This window comes from Elgaria multicarinata, chromosome 5 (genome assembly GCF_023053635.1).
Source record: "Elgaria multicarinata webbii isolate HBS135686 ecotype San Diego chromosome 5, rElgMul1.1.pri, whole genome shotgun sequence".
NCBI classification, from domain to species: Eukaryota; Metazoa; Chordata; class Lepidosauria; order Squamata; family Anguidae; genus Elgaria; species Elgaria multicarinata.
The window spans coordinates 69105396-69128920 of record NC_086175.1 but is presented as its reverse complement, the minus strand read 5'-3'; the positions used below and the strand labels follow the sequence as shown (position 1 = coordinate 69128920).

The following is a 23525-nucleotide window of genomic DNA, read 5'->3' as shown; positions in this document are numbered from 1 at the left end:
GGTGCTGGACTGCAACTCCCATAATTCTTGTCCAATGGCCATGCTGGCTGGGAATTATGGGAGTTGCATTCCAACATATCTGGAGGGCACCAGATTGGGGAAGGCCGCCGTAGATGTTTGGATTGAGACTGGCAGAATTATGATTTGTCAGTGATTAATACCGTATTTCTTCGATTGTAAGACGCCATCGAATCAAAGGCGCACACTAATTTCAGTGCCACCAACAGGGAAAAAAAGCTTTGATTCGAAGAAAAAATAAATTTCTCCAATCAGCCAGCAAAGCAATTTTACAGTACATACATGCAGCTGAGGGGGAGAGGAACAGGGAGCGAGCGAGACACAGACACACACGCGCGCACCCACACGCACACGCATAGAGGCAGGTTACATGAATGGGAAGCAGGAACCAATCGTCCCCTGCCTGGGAACGGACAGCCACACATGCATTCAAAAGCTGGTCTGCACCATTCACACGGATGGGAGGGGGCGGGCGGGCGGGCGAGCCCAACCAGTGCTGCTCAGGTGATTCTTCCGCTTCCCATCTCCTTAACAGAGGCAAGGCCGAGCTCTTTGGAAGCTCGCTGGCCTGCTGGAGCTGGGGTCCCTCCCAGCCAGCTCCCGGCGGCAACGTTTGAGATGCTCCGAGACGTTGCCCCTCTCTCCCCCCCCGCTTCTCTCTCCACTCCCTTCTCTCTCGCTCGCTCTTCACCCCCTACCCTCTTTCCCCGCCTGTCCCGCTGCAGACTCGACAAATGTAATTACCGTATTTCTTCGATTCTAAGGTGCCATCGAATCTAAGGCGCACCCAATTTTTAGAGCTGTTACTTTAGGGAAAAAAGTGCGTCTTAGAATCGAAGAAATAAGGTATTTTAAGAGTATCCTTGTATGATATTACTTTCCCCCTTTTCCAATTTTAATTTTCTTTTTCAGTGTGTGATCCTGTGATGGGTGACAAGTGGAGTGGAGAAGGATATATGGTTGGTAAAATCATTGCATGCATGTCCCATCTTTATAAACAACGTTGCTTACCAAAGCAAACCTATCTTTCCTAAGTTGTGCCCTATACTTCAATGTAGTATCTTTTAGATTCAGCGGACATTCTATTCAGCAGACAGTCTTAATTAGTTCTGTTAGGACAATGCCAAGAAAAAATATCTTTTCTTGTTCATTTCTGAAATCGCAGCCAGCTTTTCATAGAAACTATATAGATTTCTATTTATTTAGGACACTAGAGACCAGAGTGCTTTAGAACAGGAAGCGAAAACCCAGGTTGCATATATGGACAGTGGAATGTTGGCCACTTGAAATGAAACCACATTGAAAGCCTTTAATGGAAAGTTGCTTGTCAAGGAATTCTAGCGGTTTCCTCCACACAACCACAAAAGTTTGTTGTTGTTTTGCTCTCTCCAGTAGAATAGCAAAACTTCCTGGAACCATGGCATGTGTGTGTTAGTGAATGTCCAAAATTTTATTACTCTCAACCCTATATATGAGTGGTGACAATCCTGTGCAAATGTTTTGAATGTCTAAGAGCTACATCAGTGGATGTGTGAAAAGTAGGAGAATACATTAGGGCATTCACAACATTCGCTAGTGATTGTCAGCAGTTGTATGCAGCACATTTTGGACAATTCCTCATACAGAGATTGTGCTTTAATGGTTTGTGAATTTCTCCCTTCTGGTACGTTTATGTATTTCTAGATTGAACTGTGGGGGAAGAATTGCTCATTCACGGGATTGTACTGAAAGTTTTGAACTTTCTAGTAGTCCTGTGAGTCATCAAGCACCTGCCTAAGTTTTCCAAAGCCAATGCTATTTTATTTATTCTTTACAGTATGTTCCAAAGGATCTCCTTCCAGTTTATAAGGACAAGGTTGTGCCTGTAGCAGATATAATAACACCTAATCAGTTTGAAGCTGAGTAAGTACTATTTTTGCATAAATTCTCAACATTTTACAGATAAATTATCATTTTTCCTGCTCAATAGGGGAAATTGCCTTTACTAATTTTGAAAAAATAATACTATTGATTAGGTTTTGGAGATTTCTTGCATTTTCAAAAATCACATTTTATTTTCTTCTTTAAAATACCTCTAAATTCGAAAAACGATATTGGAGAAATACGTTTATTAAGCCAACTCAAAGTTCACAAAAAATGTGCATGTTTTCAAGATCTTCAGGTCTCTTCATCAGGCAAGATGTTACAAAAAGCAGGTTGGCAAGGTGGGGCGGGGAGAGAATAGGAGAGGGGAAAAAGGCTGACGTAATGTAGTCAGGATGTTTCTATAGTTGGAGAGTTAAGATGGGGGGCATTCAAACTGGGCTCTATCGGGTGATGTGATGGTTTCTTTGCCCTAGGGAAACTGCAAACAAGATGATAGCAGGCAATTGTTGACCCTCCATTTTCAGAAATATAAAATCTAGCTGTTAACTCAGAACTGTTTCCATCCCAGGTGTACCAGACCAGTTCCTTGGTCAGAGGAAGAGATTGATTAATTAATTAATTAATTAATGTCTATATTAAAAAAAAACACTGGAGAATTTTAAGGCAGTCCTATAGATTGCGCTCTTGTTGGACAGAACCCTCTGAACTGGCTTTATAGTAAACTCAGGAAACTACTATAACTTTCCTCAAAAGCTCCCTTCTTGCTAGACTTTGGAGTTCCTATAAAGCATATTGGAGGCAGAGGACACCACATGCTGGCTTATATGATGTGCCTACTTTGTTGGGGGTAGCGGTCAGTCCGGGTCAGTCTGACATGAGGGCTGTTGGATCTTGCTGCAATGTGGTTTACAAGTTTTACCTCATTTAGCATAAGAAGATGATGTTTCTCATAAAGTATACAGTGAAAAGCACTATAAACATTATTAATAGGATCCTAATGAGCAAAATAAAGATTTTATTTTTCTCTGGGCCTGTTACATAAAGCTAAAAGAGTATTCTTTTAGTTTTATGTAACAGGCCCAGAGAAAAATAAAATGAATGAATGACATTTAAAAACGGACAGTGTTTTAAAATGTTCTTTCCTGATTTGTAGATTACTTACTGGCAGGAAGATACACACTGAAAAAGAAGCTATAGAGGTAGGTGTGCTGGAACCCAGATTTCTGCTTAAGCATCTTTGTGTCCTTAAGCCCCAGTGACAATATTTTATCATCTGTGTGATAACATGGAGCTACTGGTTGGAATCACGGGGAAATGTCATTTATATGAAGTATTGCCTCCTTGTGAATGCTGCTGCTGCTGCTGCTGATACAGCCCTCTTTACCATTTGTGTGATTCTGACTGCTTGGAAAAGGGCAGCTCTGATTGCATGAGTGGTGGAGGCCATGTAGACATTCCCCAGGGGGAGACAGTGGTTCGTATAATCGGCATCTCCATGCATTACGTTAGGCCTAATAGCAGCCCTGCAGGTGACCACAAGATAACTTTTGAAGATGTTGCATAAAGCCACATTATTCTTTGTGGTCTCTGTGCATCATACACATGGGCTTTGCACCTGCGCAGAGCTGCACTTTGGGAAACTTGCATAGCTGAGATTTTTGCAGGAACCCTCCTCCACCATCCTACTGCACATACTCTGGTGGGCTCCCACCCAGTCCCTCAGTTCTTTGTGGATTGCCATCGTGGTAGCTGCAACTGAAGGAACCTCTTGGTCTTTTGATTATGCTGAGGCATCATTAGTCTTAGTTGGTTTCTTTTATTCACTCTTCCTCTCTTCTCAAGTATTCTCTCCCCAGGGGGTGCAGCGGTTCATATAATCACCATCTCCATGCATTTATGTTAGGCCTAATGCTTTCAAAGATGTTACATAAAGCCACATTTTTATGCCATAACTCTGGCTTTGCAAAATAAATAGTAATACTTCAGTGCTTTGCTATGAGCATAAAGCAACTTTTGCTTTCTAGTAGTAGAAATATTCACTCTGTCCGTTATGGAGAAAATTACGCACTAGAAATGGTTGCACTGTATTTCACAGAGAAATGTACTCTCCACGGGACAAAATAACCTTTATCAAAATTGACTTGCAACCATTATAGTATTGCTATATAGTATTGCCCCCTAGTGTTTACATTACAGTACTGTGATAGTAACAGTTGAGTACCTCGCATAAATAGCTTCCACTTTGCCATTGGGCCAGTAGTTTTAAAGATGCCTCTCAGAGTACAGTCCTATACATGGCATTCCTACTCAGAAGTCCTATTGAGTTCAATGGGTTATTCTCCCAGGTATAGGATTGCAACCGAAGGAAATCTATTAGTAAATACAGTTATATCTTCGTTTGGGGGCTCTGTTGATTCCACACCCTTGATCTGCCTGTAAAACTTCTAGCTTCTGACACTACTTTATCTCCAAGGCAACCCACATAAAACATTAATTAATTAATTGTGTTTCTATACTGCCCAACAGTTGAAGTTCTCTCGGTGATTCACAAAGAGCTCCGTAGTATGAGTAGTCACACGAAAAGATGATTAGTAGAAGTTCTGCCATTGCCATGTACCAGTGTTTCGCACTGCATTGAATAAATTCCTTATAATGGGCCTGAGTTTCTTGTCTTTGTTTTTGTTCTTGCTCTCCTCCACCCACGGCCCCACTGCTATTAAGAGAGAGAGAGAGAAAAAGAGAAGTTGGGTTTGCCAATGTACTATAGATGTTCCATCAGGCTTTGATTCATGCTGAAAGAAGAAAGAGCCAGGCTGACATCTAAGACTTCAGGCAGGTTCAACTAACAGGCACAAAGAACTATGATGCTAAAATAAAGTGGCAATTGTAGAGTATCCCTGCACTTTTAAATGTACTCTGCAAAAAGATTGATCATAGAAGTACTTCTGTCATGAGATGTGACTATCCTAATAGTATAATAGTTATTGCTACTACTATTATTATATACTAGAGAGCTATAGGTATTTTCAGATGAGGCTTTTATCCTGCATTCACCCTGCCTCAAAGACAAAATTTTATGGGAGATCCCAAGAACATCATCTTCCATTTGTAACCCGCCCATGTTTTCCCATTCCTTCTTCCATTTTTTTTAACCAGAAAAAATGTGTTGAGGAGGAAAGATGGAACAGATGTACAATACCTTCTAATTGGTAGCACTAGGAGCCCTCCGTCCGGTAACACCCATGGTCATAATTATGTCATGTTATCATCATGCCACAATCCTGCACTGCAATGTCTGTGGAAGTACTGTTTAATATCTATGACCATTGGATTACAGCCTTTAGATGTATGTCCTGAATTTCTGGTAAACACACTGACTGTAGACAGGATTATTGGGTGCAGAAGAACTGGATGCAATTGGTTCCTGTAGTAAAGAATTCTGACAATAGTTTCACTAATTAGGTTCTGTCCTAATAAAAATCCTGTTGCCAAGAATAATGGTCACCCTAACTGTAGTTTTTCTTCTAGCAAAGCCAACTGAATGTCAGTCCACAGATTACATTTTTCCCCTGCAGCAGGAAGCATTCCCAACTATTACATCTATTTTTATCTGTATTCTACTTTTTCTAGGCTCCTGGAGTCACCATGGAATACCCCTCCTATCTCTCACTGCTAATTACAATGTCTTATTTGCCATTTTCAGTCTCATTAATGAAAACAAGCCCATGTTAAGTAGTCTCTGGCTGACAAGCCAATAAGCTAATTTTAGGACCATCTGTTTTCTAGTCCCATGCTAAAATCTTTACAGAATAATTTTATATCAACCTCCCTGTTTATTCAATCCCAGTCTTAAAGGGGAAAAATCTCTTTAAACATGATAAAGTTTCAGCCAGACATAAAGCAATGTGTTTACAGTGCCATCTCATTAAAATACGATCTCATCTCAATTATACTACAACTCTCAACCCAGGTGGCTTTCATGATCAGAACACTACCTTTGTAACAAAGGGCTGGATGGATCAGTCATTCAAAATATTCTCATCAACTGAGCCCCAAGAACCCCAAGGGCACATTAGTGGAGAGCACATAACGTACAACCTTAGCCTCTATTTCTGCAACCCCAGAATTAGGACTTGTGAGAACCACAACTTATCAAACCGAGTTTTAAACTAGTTTAATTAATAAGGCTTCTCATGAGGGGAGGATATTGAAAACAGAGGCTCTCGCTGAAATAAAAAGATTATAAAATCTTGTGTAATATACATTTAATATTAAAACACATGCTGTTTTTAAATATTTGGACATTTAAATAGCAATTGCCATCGTACAAAGTAACTAGTGCCAATCTTTTTTCTTTTTCTTTGTTATGTACATGGGAAGGTAATGGATATGCTTCACAATATGGGACCAGAGACTGTTGTAATCACCAGCTCAGACCTGCAAGCACCTTCAGGAGATGATTACCTGATAGCATTAGGAAGCCACAGGAGAAGTAAGTCAGTTTATTTATTTATGTATTTAAAAGAGAAAGCCCTGTCTTTAATCCATTACAGCTGCATTTCTTAAAAACACACCATGACAAAGGAGAACACAGTTTGCTTTGCATTGATAGTAATGCTTTAGCTAACAGCTTCCAAGTGATATATTATCTCACAGCATGAAAGAAGACTAGAATTCATGGATTGATCATGACTAGTAATGGAAGTGGTAGCACTATGTTCAAGAGACATATTACGCAATACAGAAATATTCACTATTTCTTGGCCGATAGGCAATCTCCTAAGGATGGCTGTATCTGTCCCATTTCAGTGTGCGTTAGTTTTTGTGCAAACTCATTTCAAGTGAATGGGAGTCATGCAGCAGTGATGCCTTATGGATTGTGCTCAGTGGATTTTAATTTGGACTCTTTTCTATTCTCACCCTACCTAATACACTTCCAGTGCTCACCAAAGCCCTATTGAGAAGAAACACTCAGGGAGTGGGGTCACACCCCTATGTCCCACAAAAGCATCCACATGATCTGGAACTCCAATTATGCAGGGCTCTAAATTACATGGATGCCTTCGTGCTTAGTGATTAATATTCCTGGGAGAGATTTGCCCTATACACACGTATGTTAGGAGATGGGGCAAGCTCTCAGTGTGTGTGTGTGTGTGTGATGTAAGGGACAGGACTTGTTGGCATGGCCCTGCTCCCTCCTCGTGTTGATTCATTGTGTAAATGTTTCTTCTGAATAGGGCAGTTGTTGTCACACTTTAAAGAGTGTCATTAAGCCAAATCAGAAACAAACCCTGCTCCCTTACTATACTTGTGACCCATAAATGCAAAGTTTATATGCTGGGTTGATTTTTGTGATATACAGTTTCAGTTGAAAACATGGGACAAGCCTCTACTCTGGTTTCCGAGACATTAGCAGGCATTGCTCAAATACTCTTTTAAGTATTTCTTTAAAGGATTTGGACTAGAATCTTGCTCTTTGTTTTATTTTATGAAAGCTAAGGTGCTCAGGAAGCTGAATTCTATGTCCAGTCCAACCCACTGTGTTTTCTCTGTGCTCCCACAAAACTGCAATATACACACAGACCTGCTCATAACCATCCAGGGGTACTTCCAAATTTGGGCCCCAAAATGGGTTTGCAGCAATATGTGAAAGAGTGACACTAGATCAAGGGTGGGCAACCTGTGGCCCTCTAGAAATTTTGGCCTACAATTCCCATCAGCCCTAGCTAGCACAGCCAATGGGGAGGGATCATGTGAGTTGTAGGCCAAAATATCTGGAGGGCTAAAGATTGCTCAAGCGCTGCATAAGATAAACTGGTGATATTTAGCACATGGATGCTATGTTGCCTCCCTGTAGACTATCCTGAGATTCCTGTTTGATTACATTTATTGGAAAGAATATAATTATGTGTCTGCCTTAACAGCTACAGCAGATGGCAGCACAGTGACTCAGAGGATCCGAATGGAGTCTCCTAAAGTAGAAGCAGTCTTTGTTGGAACGGGAGACCTGTTTGCTGCCATGCTCTTGGCCTGGACCCACAAGCATCCAGACAATCTTAAGGTATGGACATAGAGTTTCTTTCAGTTCTCCCATTGACTCAATGGCGACAGAAACATATTATCGTTTAATTACCGTGAATTCTTACTGTGCAGATAGGTGCAAAATTAAAAGAAGGGAACAGGACACTGGCCAACAAATTATACAAAATGAGGCCACATAAAATAAAAGAGGGCGAATGGCCTCATTTAGACATGTTAAAGCAAGGTTTAGCATTAGGAGAAGGAGTGTGTTCAAGACCTGGGGTCAAGAGCTCTCCCCTCTGTCTCTGGCCCTGCTACAAGTAGGAATTTGGAAGCCTTGGCTTCCTTTAGATTAATTGCAGCTTGCTATACCATCTAAATCCAGGCAAACTGGTTAATCTTAACAGGCTAACATCAAACAATAGTTTACTAAGCTGGCTTTTTTCAACAAACCATAGTTAAGGTTGTGAAGGAAGAGTGCAGTCAATACACTCTCCCTGTCAGGTGAGACCCAACCAACCACCCAGCTGACCACCTGCAACCAGCTAAACACTGCACTTAGCACCAGTAAACCACAGCAGCTTAAGGCTTTGCAGCAGTTTATTAAAAGGAGAAAGATTAAAAGGAATACAATTGGGTTTAAAAGGAATGACTAGGTAAAAAGCAGTGTTGCCATAAAAGTACAATAAAAGGTAGTGCAGGATAAAATAGAGAGCCGTTCACCAGTTACAAACCAAGCCTAAAACAAAGAAATCCTAGCTGTTCTACACTATACTTTACCATGTAGAGACCCCCTGCTTCAGCTAGCCAAACACACATCCTCCATGCCTTGAGAACCCCCAGGAAGATGATGATTCTGCTCACTGCTCCATTTTATGCCCCTAGCTCGGATGGGTCGGCCAATCTGGCTCCACCAATCACAGCCTAAGCTGCTCCTTTGGGTCCCCTTCCTAACCAGAGCACAGTTCGCACCAGGACAGCTGCATCCAATCTTCCCAATTAGCCATGGCCTTGGTTCCCAGGCCAGACTTCAATGGTTCATGATAACAGGGCCCCAGGTGGTATTTGTGAATGTGCGAACCAGCCCCAGGCTAATGACAGCCATGCAAGGGAGACCGAGGCAGGAAATCCTATTTTCTTCACAAAGATGAGCCATAGTCTAGGGCTTCAGCAACACAGTCAACTGAGATTAATCTAACATGGAAACAGAAGCTTCTGATCTCCTCCTGGTGAACATGCTGGAGGAAGAGAGGGGAATGGGGAGCTTTTGAGCCCAATGCTAGGTGCAGCTCAACATAATGCTAAAGTATTTTTTTAGCATTACATCCAAAGCCAGCTTATATTTTAAGTGGGACTGTGCTCCTCTCTGATTCAGATCATGAATCCGGAGCGGAGCAACCTGATCCGCCTCCGCCAAAGGCAGATCCGAATCGGGTTGGGGGAGCTGCGGATCAAGGCGAAGCGGTTTGCCTCCATTCGGAGCTCTGAATGGAGGTGGGGGGCTCACCTGGCACTGGCGCCATCGCCGCAGTCCGTGCGGCGTCGGCGTCAGAGCCAGGTAAGGGGGCAGGGGGAGGGGGGTCTTACCTGTGTCCGTCGTGGTCCAGCACAGGCTTCAACTGAGGCCCAAGACTCAAAGAGGAAGCAGGCCGCAGCCTGCTTCCGCTTTGAGGCCTGGGCCTCAGTTGAAGCCTGCGCAGTATCCGCGATGGAGGCAGATAAGTGGGGGGAAGGGGGCTTACCTGGCTCCGCCACCACAGTCCGTGCGGCGACAGCGGCGGAGGCAGGTAAGGGGGGGAGGGAGGCTTACCTGTGTCCATCGCGGTTCAGCGCAGGCTTCAACTGAGGCCCAGGCCTCAGTTGAAGCCATTGCCGGACCGCAACGGAGGCAAGTAAGTGGGGGGGAGGGGGGCTTACCTGGCTCCGCTGCCACAGTCCGTGCGGCGATGGCAGCAGAGCCAGGTAAGGCGGCACGTGGGAGGGGGGCTTATTCGGCCCCCATTTTATCCACACTTACCTGCCTCCGCCGCCCACTGCGGAGGCAAGTAAGTAGGGAAGGAGGGGGCAAAATCTCGATCTGCCTCTCTGGATCTTGCTCCGCAGAGCAGAGCGGGGGAGGGTCAGATCGACCCGAAGCAGTTCGGGCCTGATCCGAAAGTTCTGGATTGGGCCATGAAGCGGTTCGGGGGGTCTGTGCACAGACCTAATTTAAAGATGTTAGCCACATACTAAGTATGAATGTTTTTCATTACTACTGGCCAGAGTCAATTACCTGGTTCGTATATTACACTAACCAATGGTATGGATGTTGAATTCTGGTGTTTCTGAACATGCGCATGCTAACAAGCCATGGTTTGTTATCATACACCACCCAGAAAGAGAACTCATGGTTTGTTTTGGGGATGTGAATTCTAGATTCCTTAATCCATGGGTTGTCATTACATGCAAACCCAGAACTGTGGGTTGTTCATAGTTTGTTTTGCTAGGCTGCAGAGGTGGAAGACAAGAGTGGTAAAAACACACACACCAAAGAACAGCCTCTTTATGTACCAGTACTACAACACTGCAAAGGCATTTGGATACAGGGAGGGAGCCGGAAAAGGAGGAAGGAAGGAAGCATCCCAGGGATTAAGAAAACAAAGCATGGTTTGTTTGATCATCTGCCAAACAAATGATGGGTAAAGCAACAAATCATGGGTTAAATAAGCCATAAGTTAGCATTATGTGTAAACGAGGACAATTAACTGCCAGTATAACTATAATCTTTTTGTTTGAATTTCAGGTGGCATGTGAAAAGACTGTGTCAGCCATGCAGCATGTTTTGCAGAGGACCATCAAGAGTGCAAAGGGTAACCCATTTACATTATGGTTCTGAATTTATTCATTTATGTTGTTGGAATGCATATTAAGGATGGAGCACATAGTTTAAATGTTATTTGAAAGAACGTCTTCTCCCTTATGAGCCTGCCCGTGCTTTGAGATCTTCTGGAGAGGCCCTTCTTTTAGTCCCACCTTCTTCACAGGCACGCTTGGTGGGAACATGGGAGAGGGCCTTCTCGGTGGCTGCTCCAGTGCTCTGGAACTCTCTTCCCGGGGAAGCTAGGCTGGCTCCCTCCTTGATGGGCTTTCAGAAGCAGGCTAAAACTTTTTTCTTCCAGCAGGCCTTTGGAGAATAATCTGGCCCTCCATCTATGTTAACGTCTTATAATTTTGTTGTGTATTTTAAACTATGTTCCCCGCCGCCCCAAATGTATGTTTTAAACTTTGTAAGGCCGCCTTGAGGCCCAGCATTGGGCAAAAGGCGGGATACAAATAAATAAATAAATAAATAAATAATGCAGAAGGTTCTGGGGTCAGTCCATGGCATCTTTATTTGAAAGGATCAGGCAGCAGGTGATGGCGCAGAGCTCTGACTGAGACCCTAGAGAACCGCTGCCAGTCAGAGTAGAAATTATTGGGCTAGAGGGACCACTGTTCAGCTTCATATACATTGCTCAGGCTCAGAATCCACTTACCTAAACTGCCTCTACCCTTTCACTTGTTAGGGTTTCCAGAATTTTCACAATTAGGGAGAAGGCCAATGGCTAACTCAGCTACTTGCATGTAACTTTGATAACTCTTGAAACTATAGCCAGACCAATATTTTTCGGACCTGTCTTAATACGGGACACAAAGGGTAGCGTGATCATCGTAGAAAATTATGCTAACCTCTTGTTCACAAGCTGCACAAGACACACTTGCCTCTGCCTTGCAGTTTCTTACATATATGGAACATAACACACTATTCACAAGCACATAATTAACTTATGGAATTTGCTGCCACAAGTTATTGTGAGGACCCTTGGTTAGATGGCTTTAAAAGGGGTATAGACAAATTGCAGAGGATAGAGCTATCCATGCCTTGCCTATGCTAAATGGAACCTCCATGTATAGAGAGAGAAAATACCACTGAATACCAGCGCTTGGGAGGGTTATTGCCCTCATGCCTTGCTTGCTTGTGGGGTTCTCATGTACACCTGGCCACTATGGCTAACAGAGATCCTGCATTAGATGGATCTTTGGCCTGATTCAGCAGAGCGCTTCTTACGTTCTTAACTGGAGAAGGTGGTGGAGGAGGATGGTACAGATTTCTAGCCTACTTTTCAGGGTAAAGCCCTCACAATGTGAATGACAACATACTTTAACATTCAAAGAAATAACCAAACTATAAAAACAACTATGTTCAATTAGGGTGACCATATTTTGGAAACCAAAAAGGAGGACAACATGGTCGGCCCCCAAGGGGGCGTGTCCAGCACCAAGGGGGCGTGCCCACCCAAACATAGCCTTGGTCATATGATTTTACAGCACACATTTAAGACAAATCTGTTCTACATAACATCTTAATGTTAACGTCACTGAAATAAAGAACAAGTGAGAGATTCAATGTATCTGAAATTAACTTCACTCACTCCTGCTTTTGTAGGTTTTGCTGTACTTTGAAGCTTTTGCTATACTCTGTGTGTTACATTCTCCCCTTCCCTCAAATATCTTTTCTGACTGTATCTTCACTCATTGCAAGCTGCTGTTGTTGTTAACAGGGTTTGCTACTGGCCAGCCAGATGGCTGGCTTTTTTAATTTCATTTTTTTTAAAAAAGCTTGTGTATAATTGTCACAAGTTTCTCTACTCTAACATTAGGGTGGGTGTTGTGGCAGTGAATACTACTTGGCCCATTCACACTTCTCACTTATAGACATTAGCTTCTCAAGGCTTGTGTGTTGGCACCACTTCACACTTCCAGACTTTGAACTCCTGTCTACTTCCTGCACAAACATGCGACTCTGAGACCCCCTTCCTAATGCCCTGCATTTCATGCCAGCACCATGGGGCTAAGTTACAATAGATGTCTCTGGGTTGTCTGTGCAGCCTCTGTTGTCTCCCACTCTAAGTCATTGCAGACAAACCAAAGCCTCCAGCCTCAAACAATCTCTCTCTCCCCGAAAGTCTCCCAATGGTCCAGCTAGGCTGCACACTTGTGGCTTGGGATATTGCTTATTGCAGGTTATTGCTTAGTCATGTCTGGTGACTCTTACATCATTATTATTATTATTATTATAATATCCCGCCTTTTGCCCAATACTTTAAAAACCTCTGTCACCAGCCGCCTCCACCTCCTCTCCTCCTGCACAACTTTGATGCACTCTTAAAACACTCTGCGTGGCAAGCCAGCCTCAGGGGCAAGCTAAAGGTGCATCTGGGTTGCCTTCAGATGGAAGTACTGTGAGTTGGGGAAATCCATTAATCTGGATGGAAGTGTAGATCTGATTCTGGATGTGGCCAGGTACGCCGTCTGGGAGTGTCCTGGATTCAGCGCTTACCATGGAAGCACAAGTGGCATCAGGTGCAAGGAGTGCCTTCTACCAGCTTACTCTGATTTGGCAGCTGTGGTCCTATCTAGAGAAAACTGACCTAGCCACAGTGACGCATGCCTTGTTATATCTAGGTTAGTTTACTATAATGTGCTCTACATGGGGCTGCCCTTGAGGATGATTCAGAAACTGCAAATGGTACAGAATGTGGCAACCAAAATGTTTGAAAGAGCTAGGTGTTCAGATCATACTATTCCTATTCAGTATGATTTATATTGGCTGCCTGTTGGTTTCTGGGCCCAATTCAAGGTATTGGTTTTGGCCTTTAAAGCCTTAAATTGTCTGGGACCATGTTATTTGAAGGACCGCCTGTATGAGCCTGGCCAAGTATTAAGATGAGTGTCAGAGGCCCTACTTTCCGACTCAATAGCACGTGCTATGTATAGGGCTTTCTCAGTGGTGCCCCCACACCTTTGGAACTCCCTCCCCAGAGAAACATAGATGACCTCACCACTGCTGGCTTTAAAAAAAACCTGCATTTATTCCAGTCTGCTTTTGGTGCTTAACTGTAATTTGTATGTTCTCACTTCTGTAATTTTGTAAACGACCTTGTGATGGCAGTGCACCCTGAATAGTGGGTTGAAATATTGCAAAGATGTGGTGCCACCACAGGAAAGGTCCTGTCCCTTGTATTCACTAATTCAACATGGTGCCCTCCAGATGTTTTGGGCTCTAGCTCCCAGTATGGCCAATAGTGAAGGTTGATGGGAGGCAATGGGTTGATCTGGAAGGCAATGGGTTGGAGAAAATGGAGAAGACTACTTTGATCTCATGTCTCTCACTGGTGGAGCCAGAGGACTTAAAGCCATAGCAGGACTGAAGGCAAAACATACTGATGGGGTGAGGAATGTGGGACTGGGAGGAATGTTTTTTTCTTCTACACTACTTCTCTTAATATTAAACATCCATGGAATTTCATTGTCTTGTTTTTGTTTGTTTTTAAGCCCAAGCTGGACAAGGAAACAAACCTAATTCAGCCCAGCTGGAACTGAGGATGGTCCAAAGCAAAAAGGACATAGAAAACCCAGAGATAATAATTAAAGCTACTGTGTTATAAAGGTTGTATATCTTCTAACAACGCACAATGTATTGATGTCCTCATTTTCTTTCCTGTAAATTGTAATGTTTGCCTTAGATCTGTGACAGAAACCTGACTTCCATGAAATAGTGCCCAGCATAGATGAGATCCACTACCAAGCACATGTGCTGGCCTTGCTTGAATTAAGAAGAAGAAAAAAGTTAGGTGTGTATTACAACTCCCTCCCAGGTATGAAAATGGCTGTCAGATTAATTCAGTCTTGATTTAAATCCTGGGTGCGGAAGCACAAGATTTTCTGCCTTGCCAAAGACTTTCAGAATGCATTTGTTAGTGGAATGATTGTCTGGAGTGTATAAACTGTGGTAAAGCAGCTTGTGCCAATTGGGTAGGTTACCTTTTCCCTTAAATGAAGAGGTTTGGTGGCCTGCTTCAATATTCAGTACCTCAACCACTCTGGAACAAACAAACAAAAAAGCAGAGGTCGTTTTGGGCAAAGGGCGGGGAAGGGGGGGTCTGAAGACAGTTAGCCTTTAGGTACTCTGTACAGGCTTTGGAGGTATAACAGCTTGTGGTTGAGAACTGCTCCCATTTCTGGTCTGTGAATGCAAGTCTCCACTATCCAGAGGTGCTAACCCTTTAATATCAAGCAACCTAAAGTACCCCTCCATGTCGTTTTTTCTTTTCTTTTTGGTAACCCCTTCCTACTCTCCATAAAGAAATGCAGATGAGTTAGAGACAATGGTGATTCTACCTCTGACAGAATATGCTTGACTCAGTTTTATCAAAAGACTTGCATGATCAAGTTTCCTTAGTAAGTATTAGTTATTAAATCAGAATAGCCCAATTCATCTTCTAATGGTGGCTAGAAGGGGAGTGAAAAGTCTGTGTGTTATTTGTTGAGACCAATTCACTGTTTATGATTGCTGGTTAGTGTGCTTCTACTTCACAGAATGGACGAGGAGGTAAAAACATGGTATAACAATAGGCTAAGTCAGATACATCCTTCCACCAAGGCACTACACATGAAGCACTGCTGTTGCAAAACCTCAATGCCTTTCAAAAACACTTGTGTAGGAATCTCATGCAAGCCAAGTAGAAATAAATGTACTTTACCCAGTAGTAGTTTCAGGGTATTGCATCCAGATTGCATGCATTGATACAGGTTTATCAATGTTACAGCCCTATCTTCATGAATCTTATGGAGTGATTGTTCAAAGTTTCACTCTCAAAAACAGATAACTGTGTGCTCCAGTGAAACTTAAATATGCTTAAATACCTTGGAAACCAACAGGAAGTCTTGGATTCTGTCACATGCAATAATCTATTAAAATTGATTAAAATAGCTTTGATTCTTTTTAGTTGCTGAAAATTTATTACTCTCAACACTGTGCATATTCAGTTAATTTAGAAATTTAATTCTGTTATTCCTGTCACTTTTTCCCCCTGGCTCTGTTTCTGTTTGTTTGTTTTCCATAACTAATATGGATAAACAGACATTTGTGCTCTTTTTTCTTGAGATAAAACAGGGTATCGAAGCAATCCATGATCCCTTGCACTTTTATGGTAGTGTTAGTTCCTCCTTCCTTACAAATAACCAGGGTATTTTCATCATTTTTATTAGATCATCATTTTCTTGGACCTCTCTGGAAAATGGGATTCCAGAAAAAGTGCTGCCATTAACACTTGTGACTCTTGAAGCCCCAATGTGCAGACTGTGGATTCTATTGTTAGAATCGTAAGAATTCCAGCTTTCATTTATTTAAAACACCTAATTTTCTAACCCTCATGGTTCTTGATGTAAGTTTGATGGTCAACTCTTTCATTGTGATCCTCAAGATCAAACATTTTTTTCACTCTTGCCTTATATCAGGGTTAGGCCTGTCAAGGTTTTCTATTGGGAAAAGAATTTTCCACTAGCCTCAGATAAACATGAGAGGTGCATAGGAATATATTTACAGGTGGGGGAGGGGAGGACTCTTCAAACCAGTTATAGCTGACAGGCTTTTACATTGTCTATCTTTTGCCCTCTAGAGTGAATTAAACTATTACATCCTTGATATTTTTCAGAAAATATATTGGTCAAGCATTCCCTACAAGTTCAAACCACAGCCTTCCAACATTTTTCTAGAACTTTTCTAGATGAGGCTTTTGTTGTATGCTTGCCGTTACTCACTCATGGCTGTTTGCAGGTACTTTAGACAACGTTGTCACCCTCCAGTTTCACTCCTGAATTTTAAAAGCACTTCTGTGAAGCGAGGGAGGTGGAAATCTGGTAATTTTTTGTAGCCGGGGGGGGGGGGGGACACGACAAGTCTCCACCATCCCGCTACACCACAGGACCACCTACAGGTAATGTAGCAGAAAGTATGGAAAGGCAGGAAAAGACAAGGATTTTTTTTATAAAAGATACAATTTTAATTGTGCAGCAAATCCAGAAATAGAAACAATGGGTTAAACAGCATCGGCCAGATAAGTACAACAATTCACAGCAGAAGCTGCCTGAAATATATTCTAAACAACTGCATCCTTTGAATGCCTTCCTAATATCTTATTCCGGGCCACCTCTAACCATTTTTGAAGCTATATCCACTTCTCCTACTACAAAATAGACAGCTTTATTCAGTAACTGAGGGTGGCCTCAGCCACTATACAGAAGTGAGATGAGAGAGATCATGAGTGGTTTATCTCACCTTGGGATAGTTCTACTCTTAGATTTTACACAGGTGTTAAAAGGCAGATCCCATGAGGTTCCTATACTGTCTCCCCCTAACACTGTGTAATATTCAAAACTGTCCTGAATGGACTGGCTGTGATAGAAAATAATACCTGGATTTCTTTGGAAGCCTTAATCAAACTAAGCCTTACTTTCCCCTTTTTCAAATCGTTTAAAATTAGTTTTGGGACTCAGTCCAAGCCACCTTCTTCTACTCTTCTGTTTTAACAGTTTTGAGGAAAACTGCAGTCATGTGTTTTAGTAAATCTGATAAACATACATTATCTTTAAAATATACACAAAATGATTTTAAAAATCCCAACTTTTCTCCTTTTAGTGATCTATGGTTTGTCAGCTCTGTCGTACTCTGCAATTTTAAATGGCCCTTCTGATTTAAACATGGGAAATTTCCTATCATTAATTACTGGGTTTTGCTGCTATTGTCTTTAGTCACCACTGCTGTGAAATAACTTTTCAGTAATTAAAAATGTGGGTGGCATGATAGAGCTTTTCTAGACAACATTGATGTCTAAAGCACCCATAAAACAACCATGAGTTAAGAATGCCTCATCTAGAAAAGCTCCGTCTCCTATTGCATGAGATTCCTGCCCTTCATGCTTACAGAGCCAAACAAAGTAGTCTTTTAAGTCAGCAGCTGCACTTTTCACCCAATAATATTTTTTCTTTTACCATACAACAATGTACATTGTCCTTTATTAATAACTATGTTCAATGCAATTTTTGGATTGGAGGAATCTTACTGTTGAACGAAACATAGTTGAAAAGAAAGACTTTACTTCTAAATCACAAACCCATGATGACCATTAACCCCATCTGATCATTTAATGGCAGCTTGGAACACTCCAACAATTAGTTTCATTCTACTTTCATCATTCCATGTTTACATTTCTAGCAGTTTTGGAAACTTGAAAATAAACAGTCATGATCAGTCCTTGCCTACTTTATGCTGGGTGGGTGTGTTAGAGGTACAACATCAATACATTTTTAGCAGTAGAATATTCAGGTTCTTCATGTCTTGCATGCAAACAAATCTCTTGAACCTACTACAGTTATATAATATCTGCTGTCAGTTGAGCCTTCTGGGACTGGGATTAATTAAGCTCCTTCAACATCATCTCTTTCCCTGTCCTTCTTCATTGTATTGGGACTATTATATGTTCACTAGAATTGAACACATAGAATTTGTTTTCCATAGATAAATGGGAATAAACCATTTAATTTGAAAGCGTTTTTTAAAACAACAACAACATGTAAGATTAATTCGTATTTAGCAAAAAAAATTGATACATGATACCTTCTCAGATGCCTTTCCCCATAAAATAGTGGCAGTGACTGTAACTTGAGCCAGGAGTCCAGTTAGATTGGAGAAAAGCAAAGCAAAGCGATCCCTCCTAGCGGAAAGAATAGAATTCCTCCCTCCCAAATCAACTTCAAACTTAATTTGTACCATAAGCTGGAAAAATTGCAAATAAAAAAGCGTAAGTAAGAAAAATACTACTATAAAATAATAATGAACTATCTAGAGATAAATATCATTTATCTTGTGGTCTTGATCACATACTGATTAATTGTTATCATTCCCTACTTTGAGTGACGCCTATGCTGCTACCACTATAGAATCAGGCCTTAGCTAGACCTAAGGTTTATCCCGGGATTGTCCCGGGGTCATCCCTGCTCATGTAAATGACACACAGGATATCCCAGGAGCAGGCAGGGACGATCCTGGGATAAACCTTAGGTCTAGCTAAGGCCTCACTAAAGAAAAAGATTTTTTAAAAAAAGTATGTTATTGTGGGCTACTTATAATTGCTGTGATTGTTTTAGTCATTTCTGTTTAATATGCTTTAAGCACCACATATTTCTTTATTGCCCTCCCCGAACAATATTTTGCATAAACCTATCTTGGCAGATCAGTTCTTATATCTGTCTCTTTTTTTAGATGTAACAACACACACACACACACACACACACACACGAATTTCAATTATTTGTCCTTCCACCATACCCAATGCATAGTCTAGACCTGGGCAAGCTATCCCAGAGAACCAGGCTAAAAGTAAAGCAGATGAGTTAAAACAAATCACTGTGTGTCTTTAATGGTGGCAGAGGCATAAACATCTTGACAGATAGTACTAAGTTAAGTAAATACTGCAGCAATTTTTATGATTGTCTTAACAAAATGGAAAGCTGGTGTTATCATCTATTGTAGCTCATTTGTGTTTAGTTCCATTTTTTGTAAAGATCTTTTCAGTGTACCTGTGCAGCTGTTTTTTTATTATTGTGGTTTTAATTCTTTGTGGAGCATAAGAGTCTAACTACATGTTACATGCAAACATGTGAAACGGAGCTCTGACATCATAATGTTTTTAAAGAAAAACGGCTTTGGGAGGAGATGATTTGAGCATAGAAATGGTGCATAGCAGGGAAAAGGGTTAAGCACTCCCCTCCACTGCTTCACTCAAATCCGCACCTTTCTGGAGCCATTTTTCTTTAAAATGCACAGCATTGGACATCTGTACAGCATTTGCATATAACATTTAGTTAGTCCCTCAGCAGGACCAAAACTCATGTAAAATGAAGCATCTTCTGAGCTTAAATCCAGCTTTTATGTACCATAACTCTTTCTGACATCCTTGCACATTTAGGAAAGTAAATAGAAATTGTTGTTTGTGGAATCTTATTCACTCTTGCTTTTAACATGCTTTTAAGAAGCATATATATTAAAAACTGTTTAAGTTTTAGATATTTATTTGCCAAACTGCATTCAAAATGCAAGAAATCTGTAATCAGCGCAATACTTAAAAAAGAATTTAGAGGACCAAGATTTCTAGCTAAAGATACTGCCTTGTTAAGAGTAACCTTATATGTATCTTGATTGGATGGTGTTAATTCATTGTCTGTCTGGTACTGTTGCAGTGATTGTACTAGTCTCTTAATTTACAATATGTGGCAAGAAAGATTGTAATAAAATTATCTATGTTTAATAACACTGTGCATAACTATTTTTAGATTTTGTTTTGAATATGTTGAGCAACTTCAGAATTAAATAAAACAATAACAGTTTGGTAATGTTGATAGTGAATCAGGTGGCCTTTTATATTAAGGTTTTATTATTACTTGATGTAAACACTTGTTGGCTAAGGGGCAGAACCCACACATGAAATATCTAAAGGAAACCCAGGTAATGCCACAGGAAGCACCGAATGAGAGCTCATACAAGTGACCAAAATAACCCTGTAGTGAGCACCTCCACTCCAAAGCCGCTTGGTTATCTGTATTATGTAGTCGAGGGGTAAGGAGGATTTCACACACATCAAGTGCAGGTAAAATGGGTGACAGAATATATGGTGAAATTGTTGTCTACGTGCATGCCATGCTTCATACTTTTACAAAGAAATGTTGAAAAGTCTTACTGGAACATTAGCACATTGATTTGGCAAGTGAACAAAATGTCAGGTCTCTCTAAGACTTATTTTAAAAGAGAAGTCTAGGTCCCATAGCATGCCATGGCTGCATATGCAATGGATCAAAGCTTGACACTAAATCAAATTACTTTTTCATTCTGATATTCAGTACCAAAAGAGTTGAGGAGGCAGTATACATATTGATGATCCTGGAGATTCAGGTTATAAATGGAGTCTTAATTCTGTTCTGTGGGCTGCTTGCAGAAAAATCTCCACTGAGGAACTTCCAATAGGGTGAGAGTACTAGAGTCAGCAACAGCAACAAATTAATTGAACGCTGACAGCTCGTGCACCCCATTTCTTCAGTAATCCCTTGCCCTATGGCTCTTAGACCTTAAATAGTGTGAACCATTTATAATCTTCTGGTGGTGCAAACTGGAACCTGCATATTTCTTTCTACCCTCCTAGTTTTCTTGTCCTTTTTTTTTTCTTGAGCCATAGAGTTCTTCATAAGGCAGCCTGATTTTGAATGTTTATTGAGCAATGGCTGCAATCTGAGAACTTTTTGCTTCTTTGTTCTAAAAGAAGCACATTGCTTACCTAGGTGCTGCACTGCCTGTGAACAGACTGTGCAGTTGATAGATCAGCTGTATGGAAAAGAGTAGTGGAATTCTAGCTTAATTAGAGTACTGAAGTCCCTCTATTAAGGATTCTACATATGCAAATGCATTTGTGCCTTGGTAACATCTCAAGACATTTCAGATAAGTAAAGTCCTCTAATTAAAATGGAAATGTGAGGTCTTGAAGATGGTGCTTATGGGGGAATTAGCAAAATGCGAAACAGAAGAAACAAATTGCTCACTTATTTCCTTTGGATTAAAAGGAAGCTGTCTAGAAGAGTGGAATGTGTTCGCCTTTTAGCCTCTAACGATAGCCCCACTCCTTTTGTGCAGTTTTCCAAAATTCTAGTCCTAGGACTAAATGATGTCATCCAAAGACAACAAATACCCATGCAACTAGCATCTAGTACTCCAAGCCTGCTGGCTCCAGGCATGTGTTTTTCTGAGCAAGGATGTGTTCTTGAACTGGAGACTTTTGTTAAAAGCCATAGTTTGGGTGCATAAAACTGCACATGCACAACATAAAATAAAGGAAACACACTGAAGGTACTGCTAACCATAAAAAATATTGTGCCATATTGTTAAGAAGTGGAAATCACATGTATTATTTGCATACTGCCTTTTCATTGCATTGCTACTTAGAATAATAATTGTATCTAAAAGAATGTGGCATGTATATGCTGTATGTGTATGTTTTGAAGTCCTAGTTATACTGGGTAGAAGTAGAATTTGAGGGCTGGCAGTGCAAACCTTCAGAAAGGGAATTAAAAGTATATATTTTTATAGACCGTTGAATGATGTTAGGTCTCATCTGCGCCACATCAGCCTCTTCCAGGAATATAAAGCTGCTAGATTGGATAGAAAAGGGTGGCTGTAGAAATGAGAAGGACAGTTCAATCAGTCCCAACAGCCCTAGATGGATTTAATTAATAAAGATGCCTTTGAAATATATTTTTAGCTCTAAAATGTTAAATGGAGACATATTTACAAGCAAACTTTCTATGTATTTGACATTTGTGTAGTGCTTTGTATTGAAGAAATCAATCTGTTATGTGTTTATACCTCTTGTTCTTGAGTTGTAGGGACAAAAAAGTAGATAAATCGTTTATACGCCAGAAAAAATAATCTGTGTGATATATAACTGTGTATAATGTCAGTGGCCAGAGTCCCAATGAAAATGTTGTTTGTATACTTTCTGGTTTAGCACATGTGACTTTTATCCATTTTGTAGTAAAGTTTACATGCTAAAATATGTAGGAAGATGATAATAAAGTCAATGAACTACCTGAGCAAAGGCCAAGAACTAATAATTCCTGTTGAACAAAAATCTATGATTTATGGATTTACTATTTTAATACAAAAGTATCAAGCTGTCCCAAATCTTGTGTTTCACTAAAGTGAGGTATGGTGGGGAGGTCACTTAAGAGTATTTCTATATTCTCAGCAGTGTTCCTTGTAGGCTTGCATTCAAATTGATGAAAGTGAAGATGGTGGGAGATATTCCACCATTTATTGGATGGAATTATTTAATCCAACCAGAGTAGCATGCACCTTGCATGACTTGCTAGGCTGTTATTAATATAGGGCCTATTCAAACAACCTGCTAAGCCATGGTTAGGCCGCTAACCCTTTTGCAGCAAATGGTTAGTGAGCATGTTTAAACCATGGTTATGTAGCCACCATGGTTAGGAATGGTTCACATGACACGCTAAGCCATAATGTTTAACTCAAAATGCCTGACCACCGTGGCTTAGCAATGTCGTGGAATGATTAACGGCTGTTTTTGTTTTGTTTTTTAAGTAGTGGTTTTCCGGTCCAAGGGTCATGAAAGTGAGAAGTAAGCAAAGAGTAAGAACATTAGGAGAGGGGTGCTGCTTTTCCATCTTCCTCCTCAAAAAAGAGAATATCAAAGTCTTTTCTAAAGTTCATGTTACAGATTAAGTATCCCCATTAATTAGTTGTTATTCAAAAAATAATATTGAAGTTCTTGGGAGGGGGGCAGCAGCATTCAAAAAGGCCAAACGCTGAAAGATTTCATGCACTACAAACCTGTATCCCCCAACCTACTGCTCTGGTACAGACAAGGAACACACTTTCTGTGTTCTTTGCCTGATCAGCAGGGCAGGCTGGATATAGGAGGCACATACAAAGACACCCTTCCTCAGTAACTGCCTAAAGGACAGCTTACCTGGGAGGTGGAGGATGGCTTGTTGTTGTTATTATTATTATTATTATTATTATTATTATTATTATTATTATTTATTACATTTTTATACCGCCCAATAGCCGAAGCTCTCTGGGCGGTTCACAAAAGTTAAAACCATAATAAAACAACCAACATGTTAAAAGCACAATTACAAAATACAGTATAAAAAGCACAACCATGATAAAACCACGCAACAAAATTGATATA

General features: G+C 40.9%; 1 protein-coding gene across 1 annotated transcript in view; it reads left to right on the top strand.

The window, feature by feature from the left end:
- The window catches only part of PDXK (pyridoxal kinase), a 65517-nt gene extending 42217 nt beyond the window's left edge, over window positions 1-23300 (top strand). Inside the window, exons 5-11 of the mRNA XM_063126572.1 lie at window positions 931-977; window positions 1835-1920; window positions 3038-3083; window positions 6265-6376; window positions 7809-7945; window positions 10688-10754; window positions 14260-23300. Of these exons, the coding sequence (XP_062982642.1) occupies window positions 931-977; window positions 1835-1920; window positions 3038-3083; window positions 6265-6376; window positions 7809-7945; window positions 10688-10754; window positions 14260-14372 (608 nt within the window). The 3' untranslated portion in view covers window positions 14373-23300. The remainder of the gene's footprint in view (window positions 1-930; window positions 978-1834; window positions 1921-3037; window positions 3084-6264; window positions 6377-7808; window positions 7946-10687; window positions 10755-14259) is intronic.
- Window positions 23301-23525: the final 225 nt, after the last annotated feature.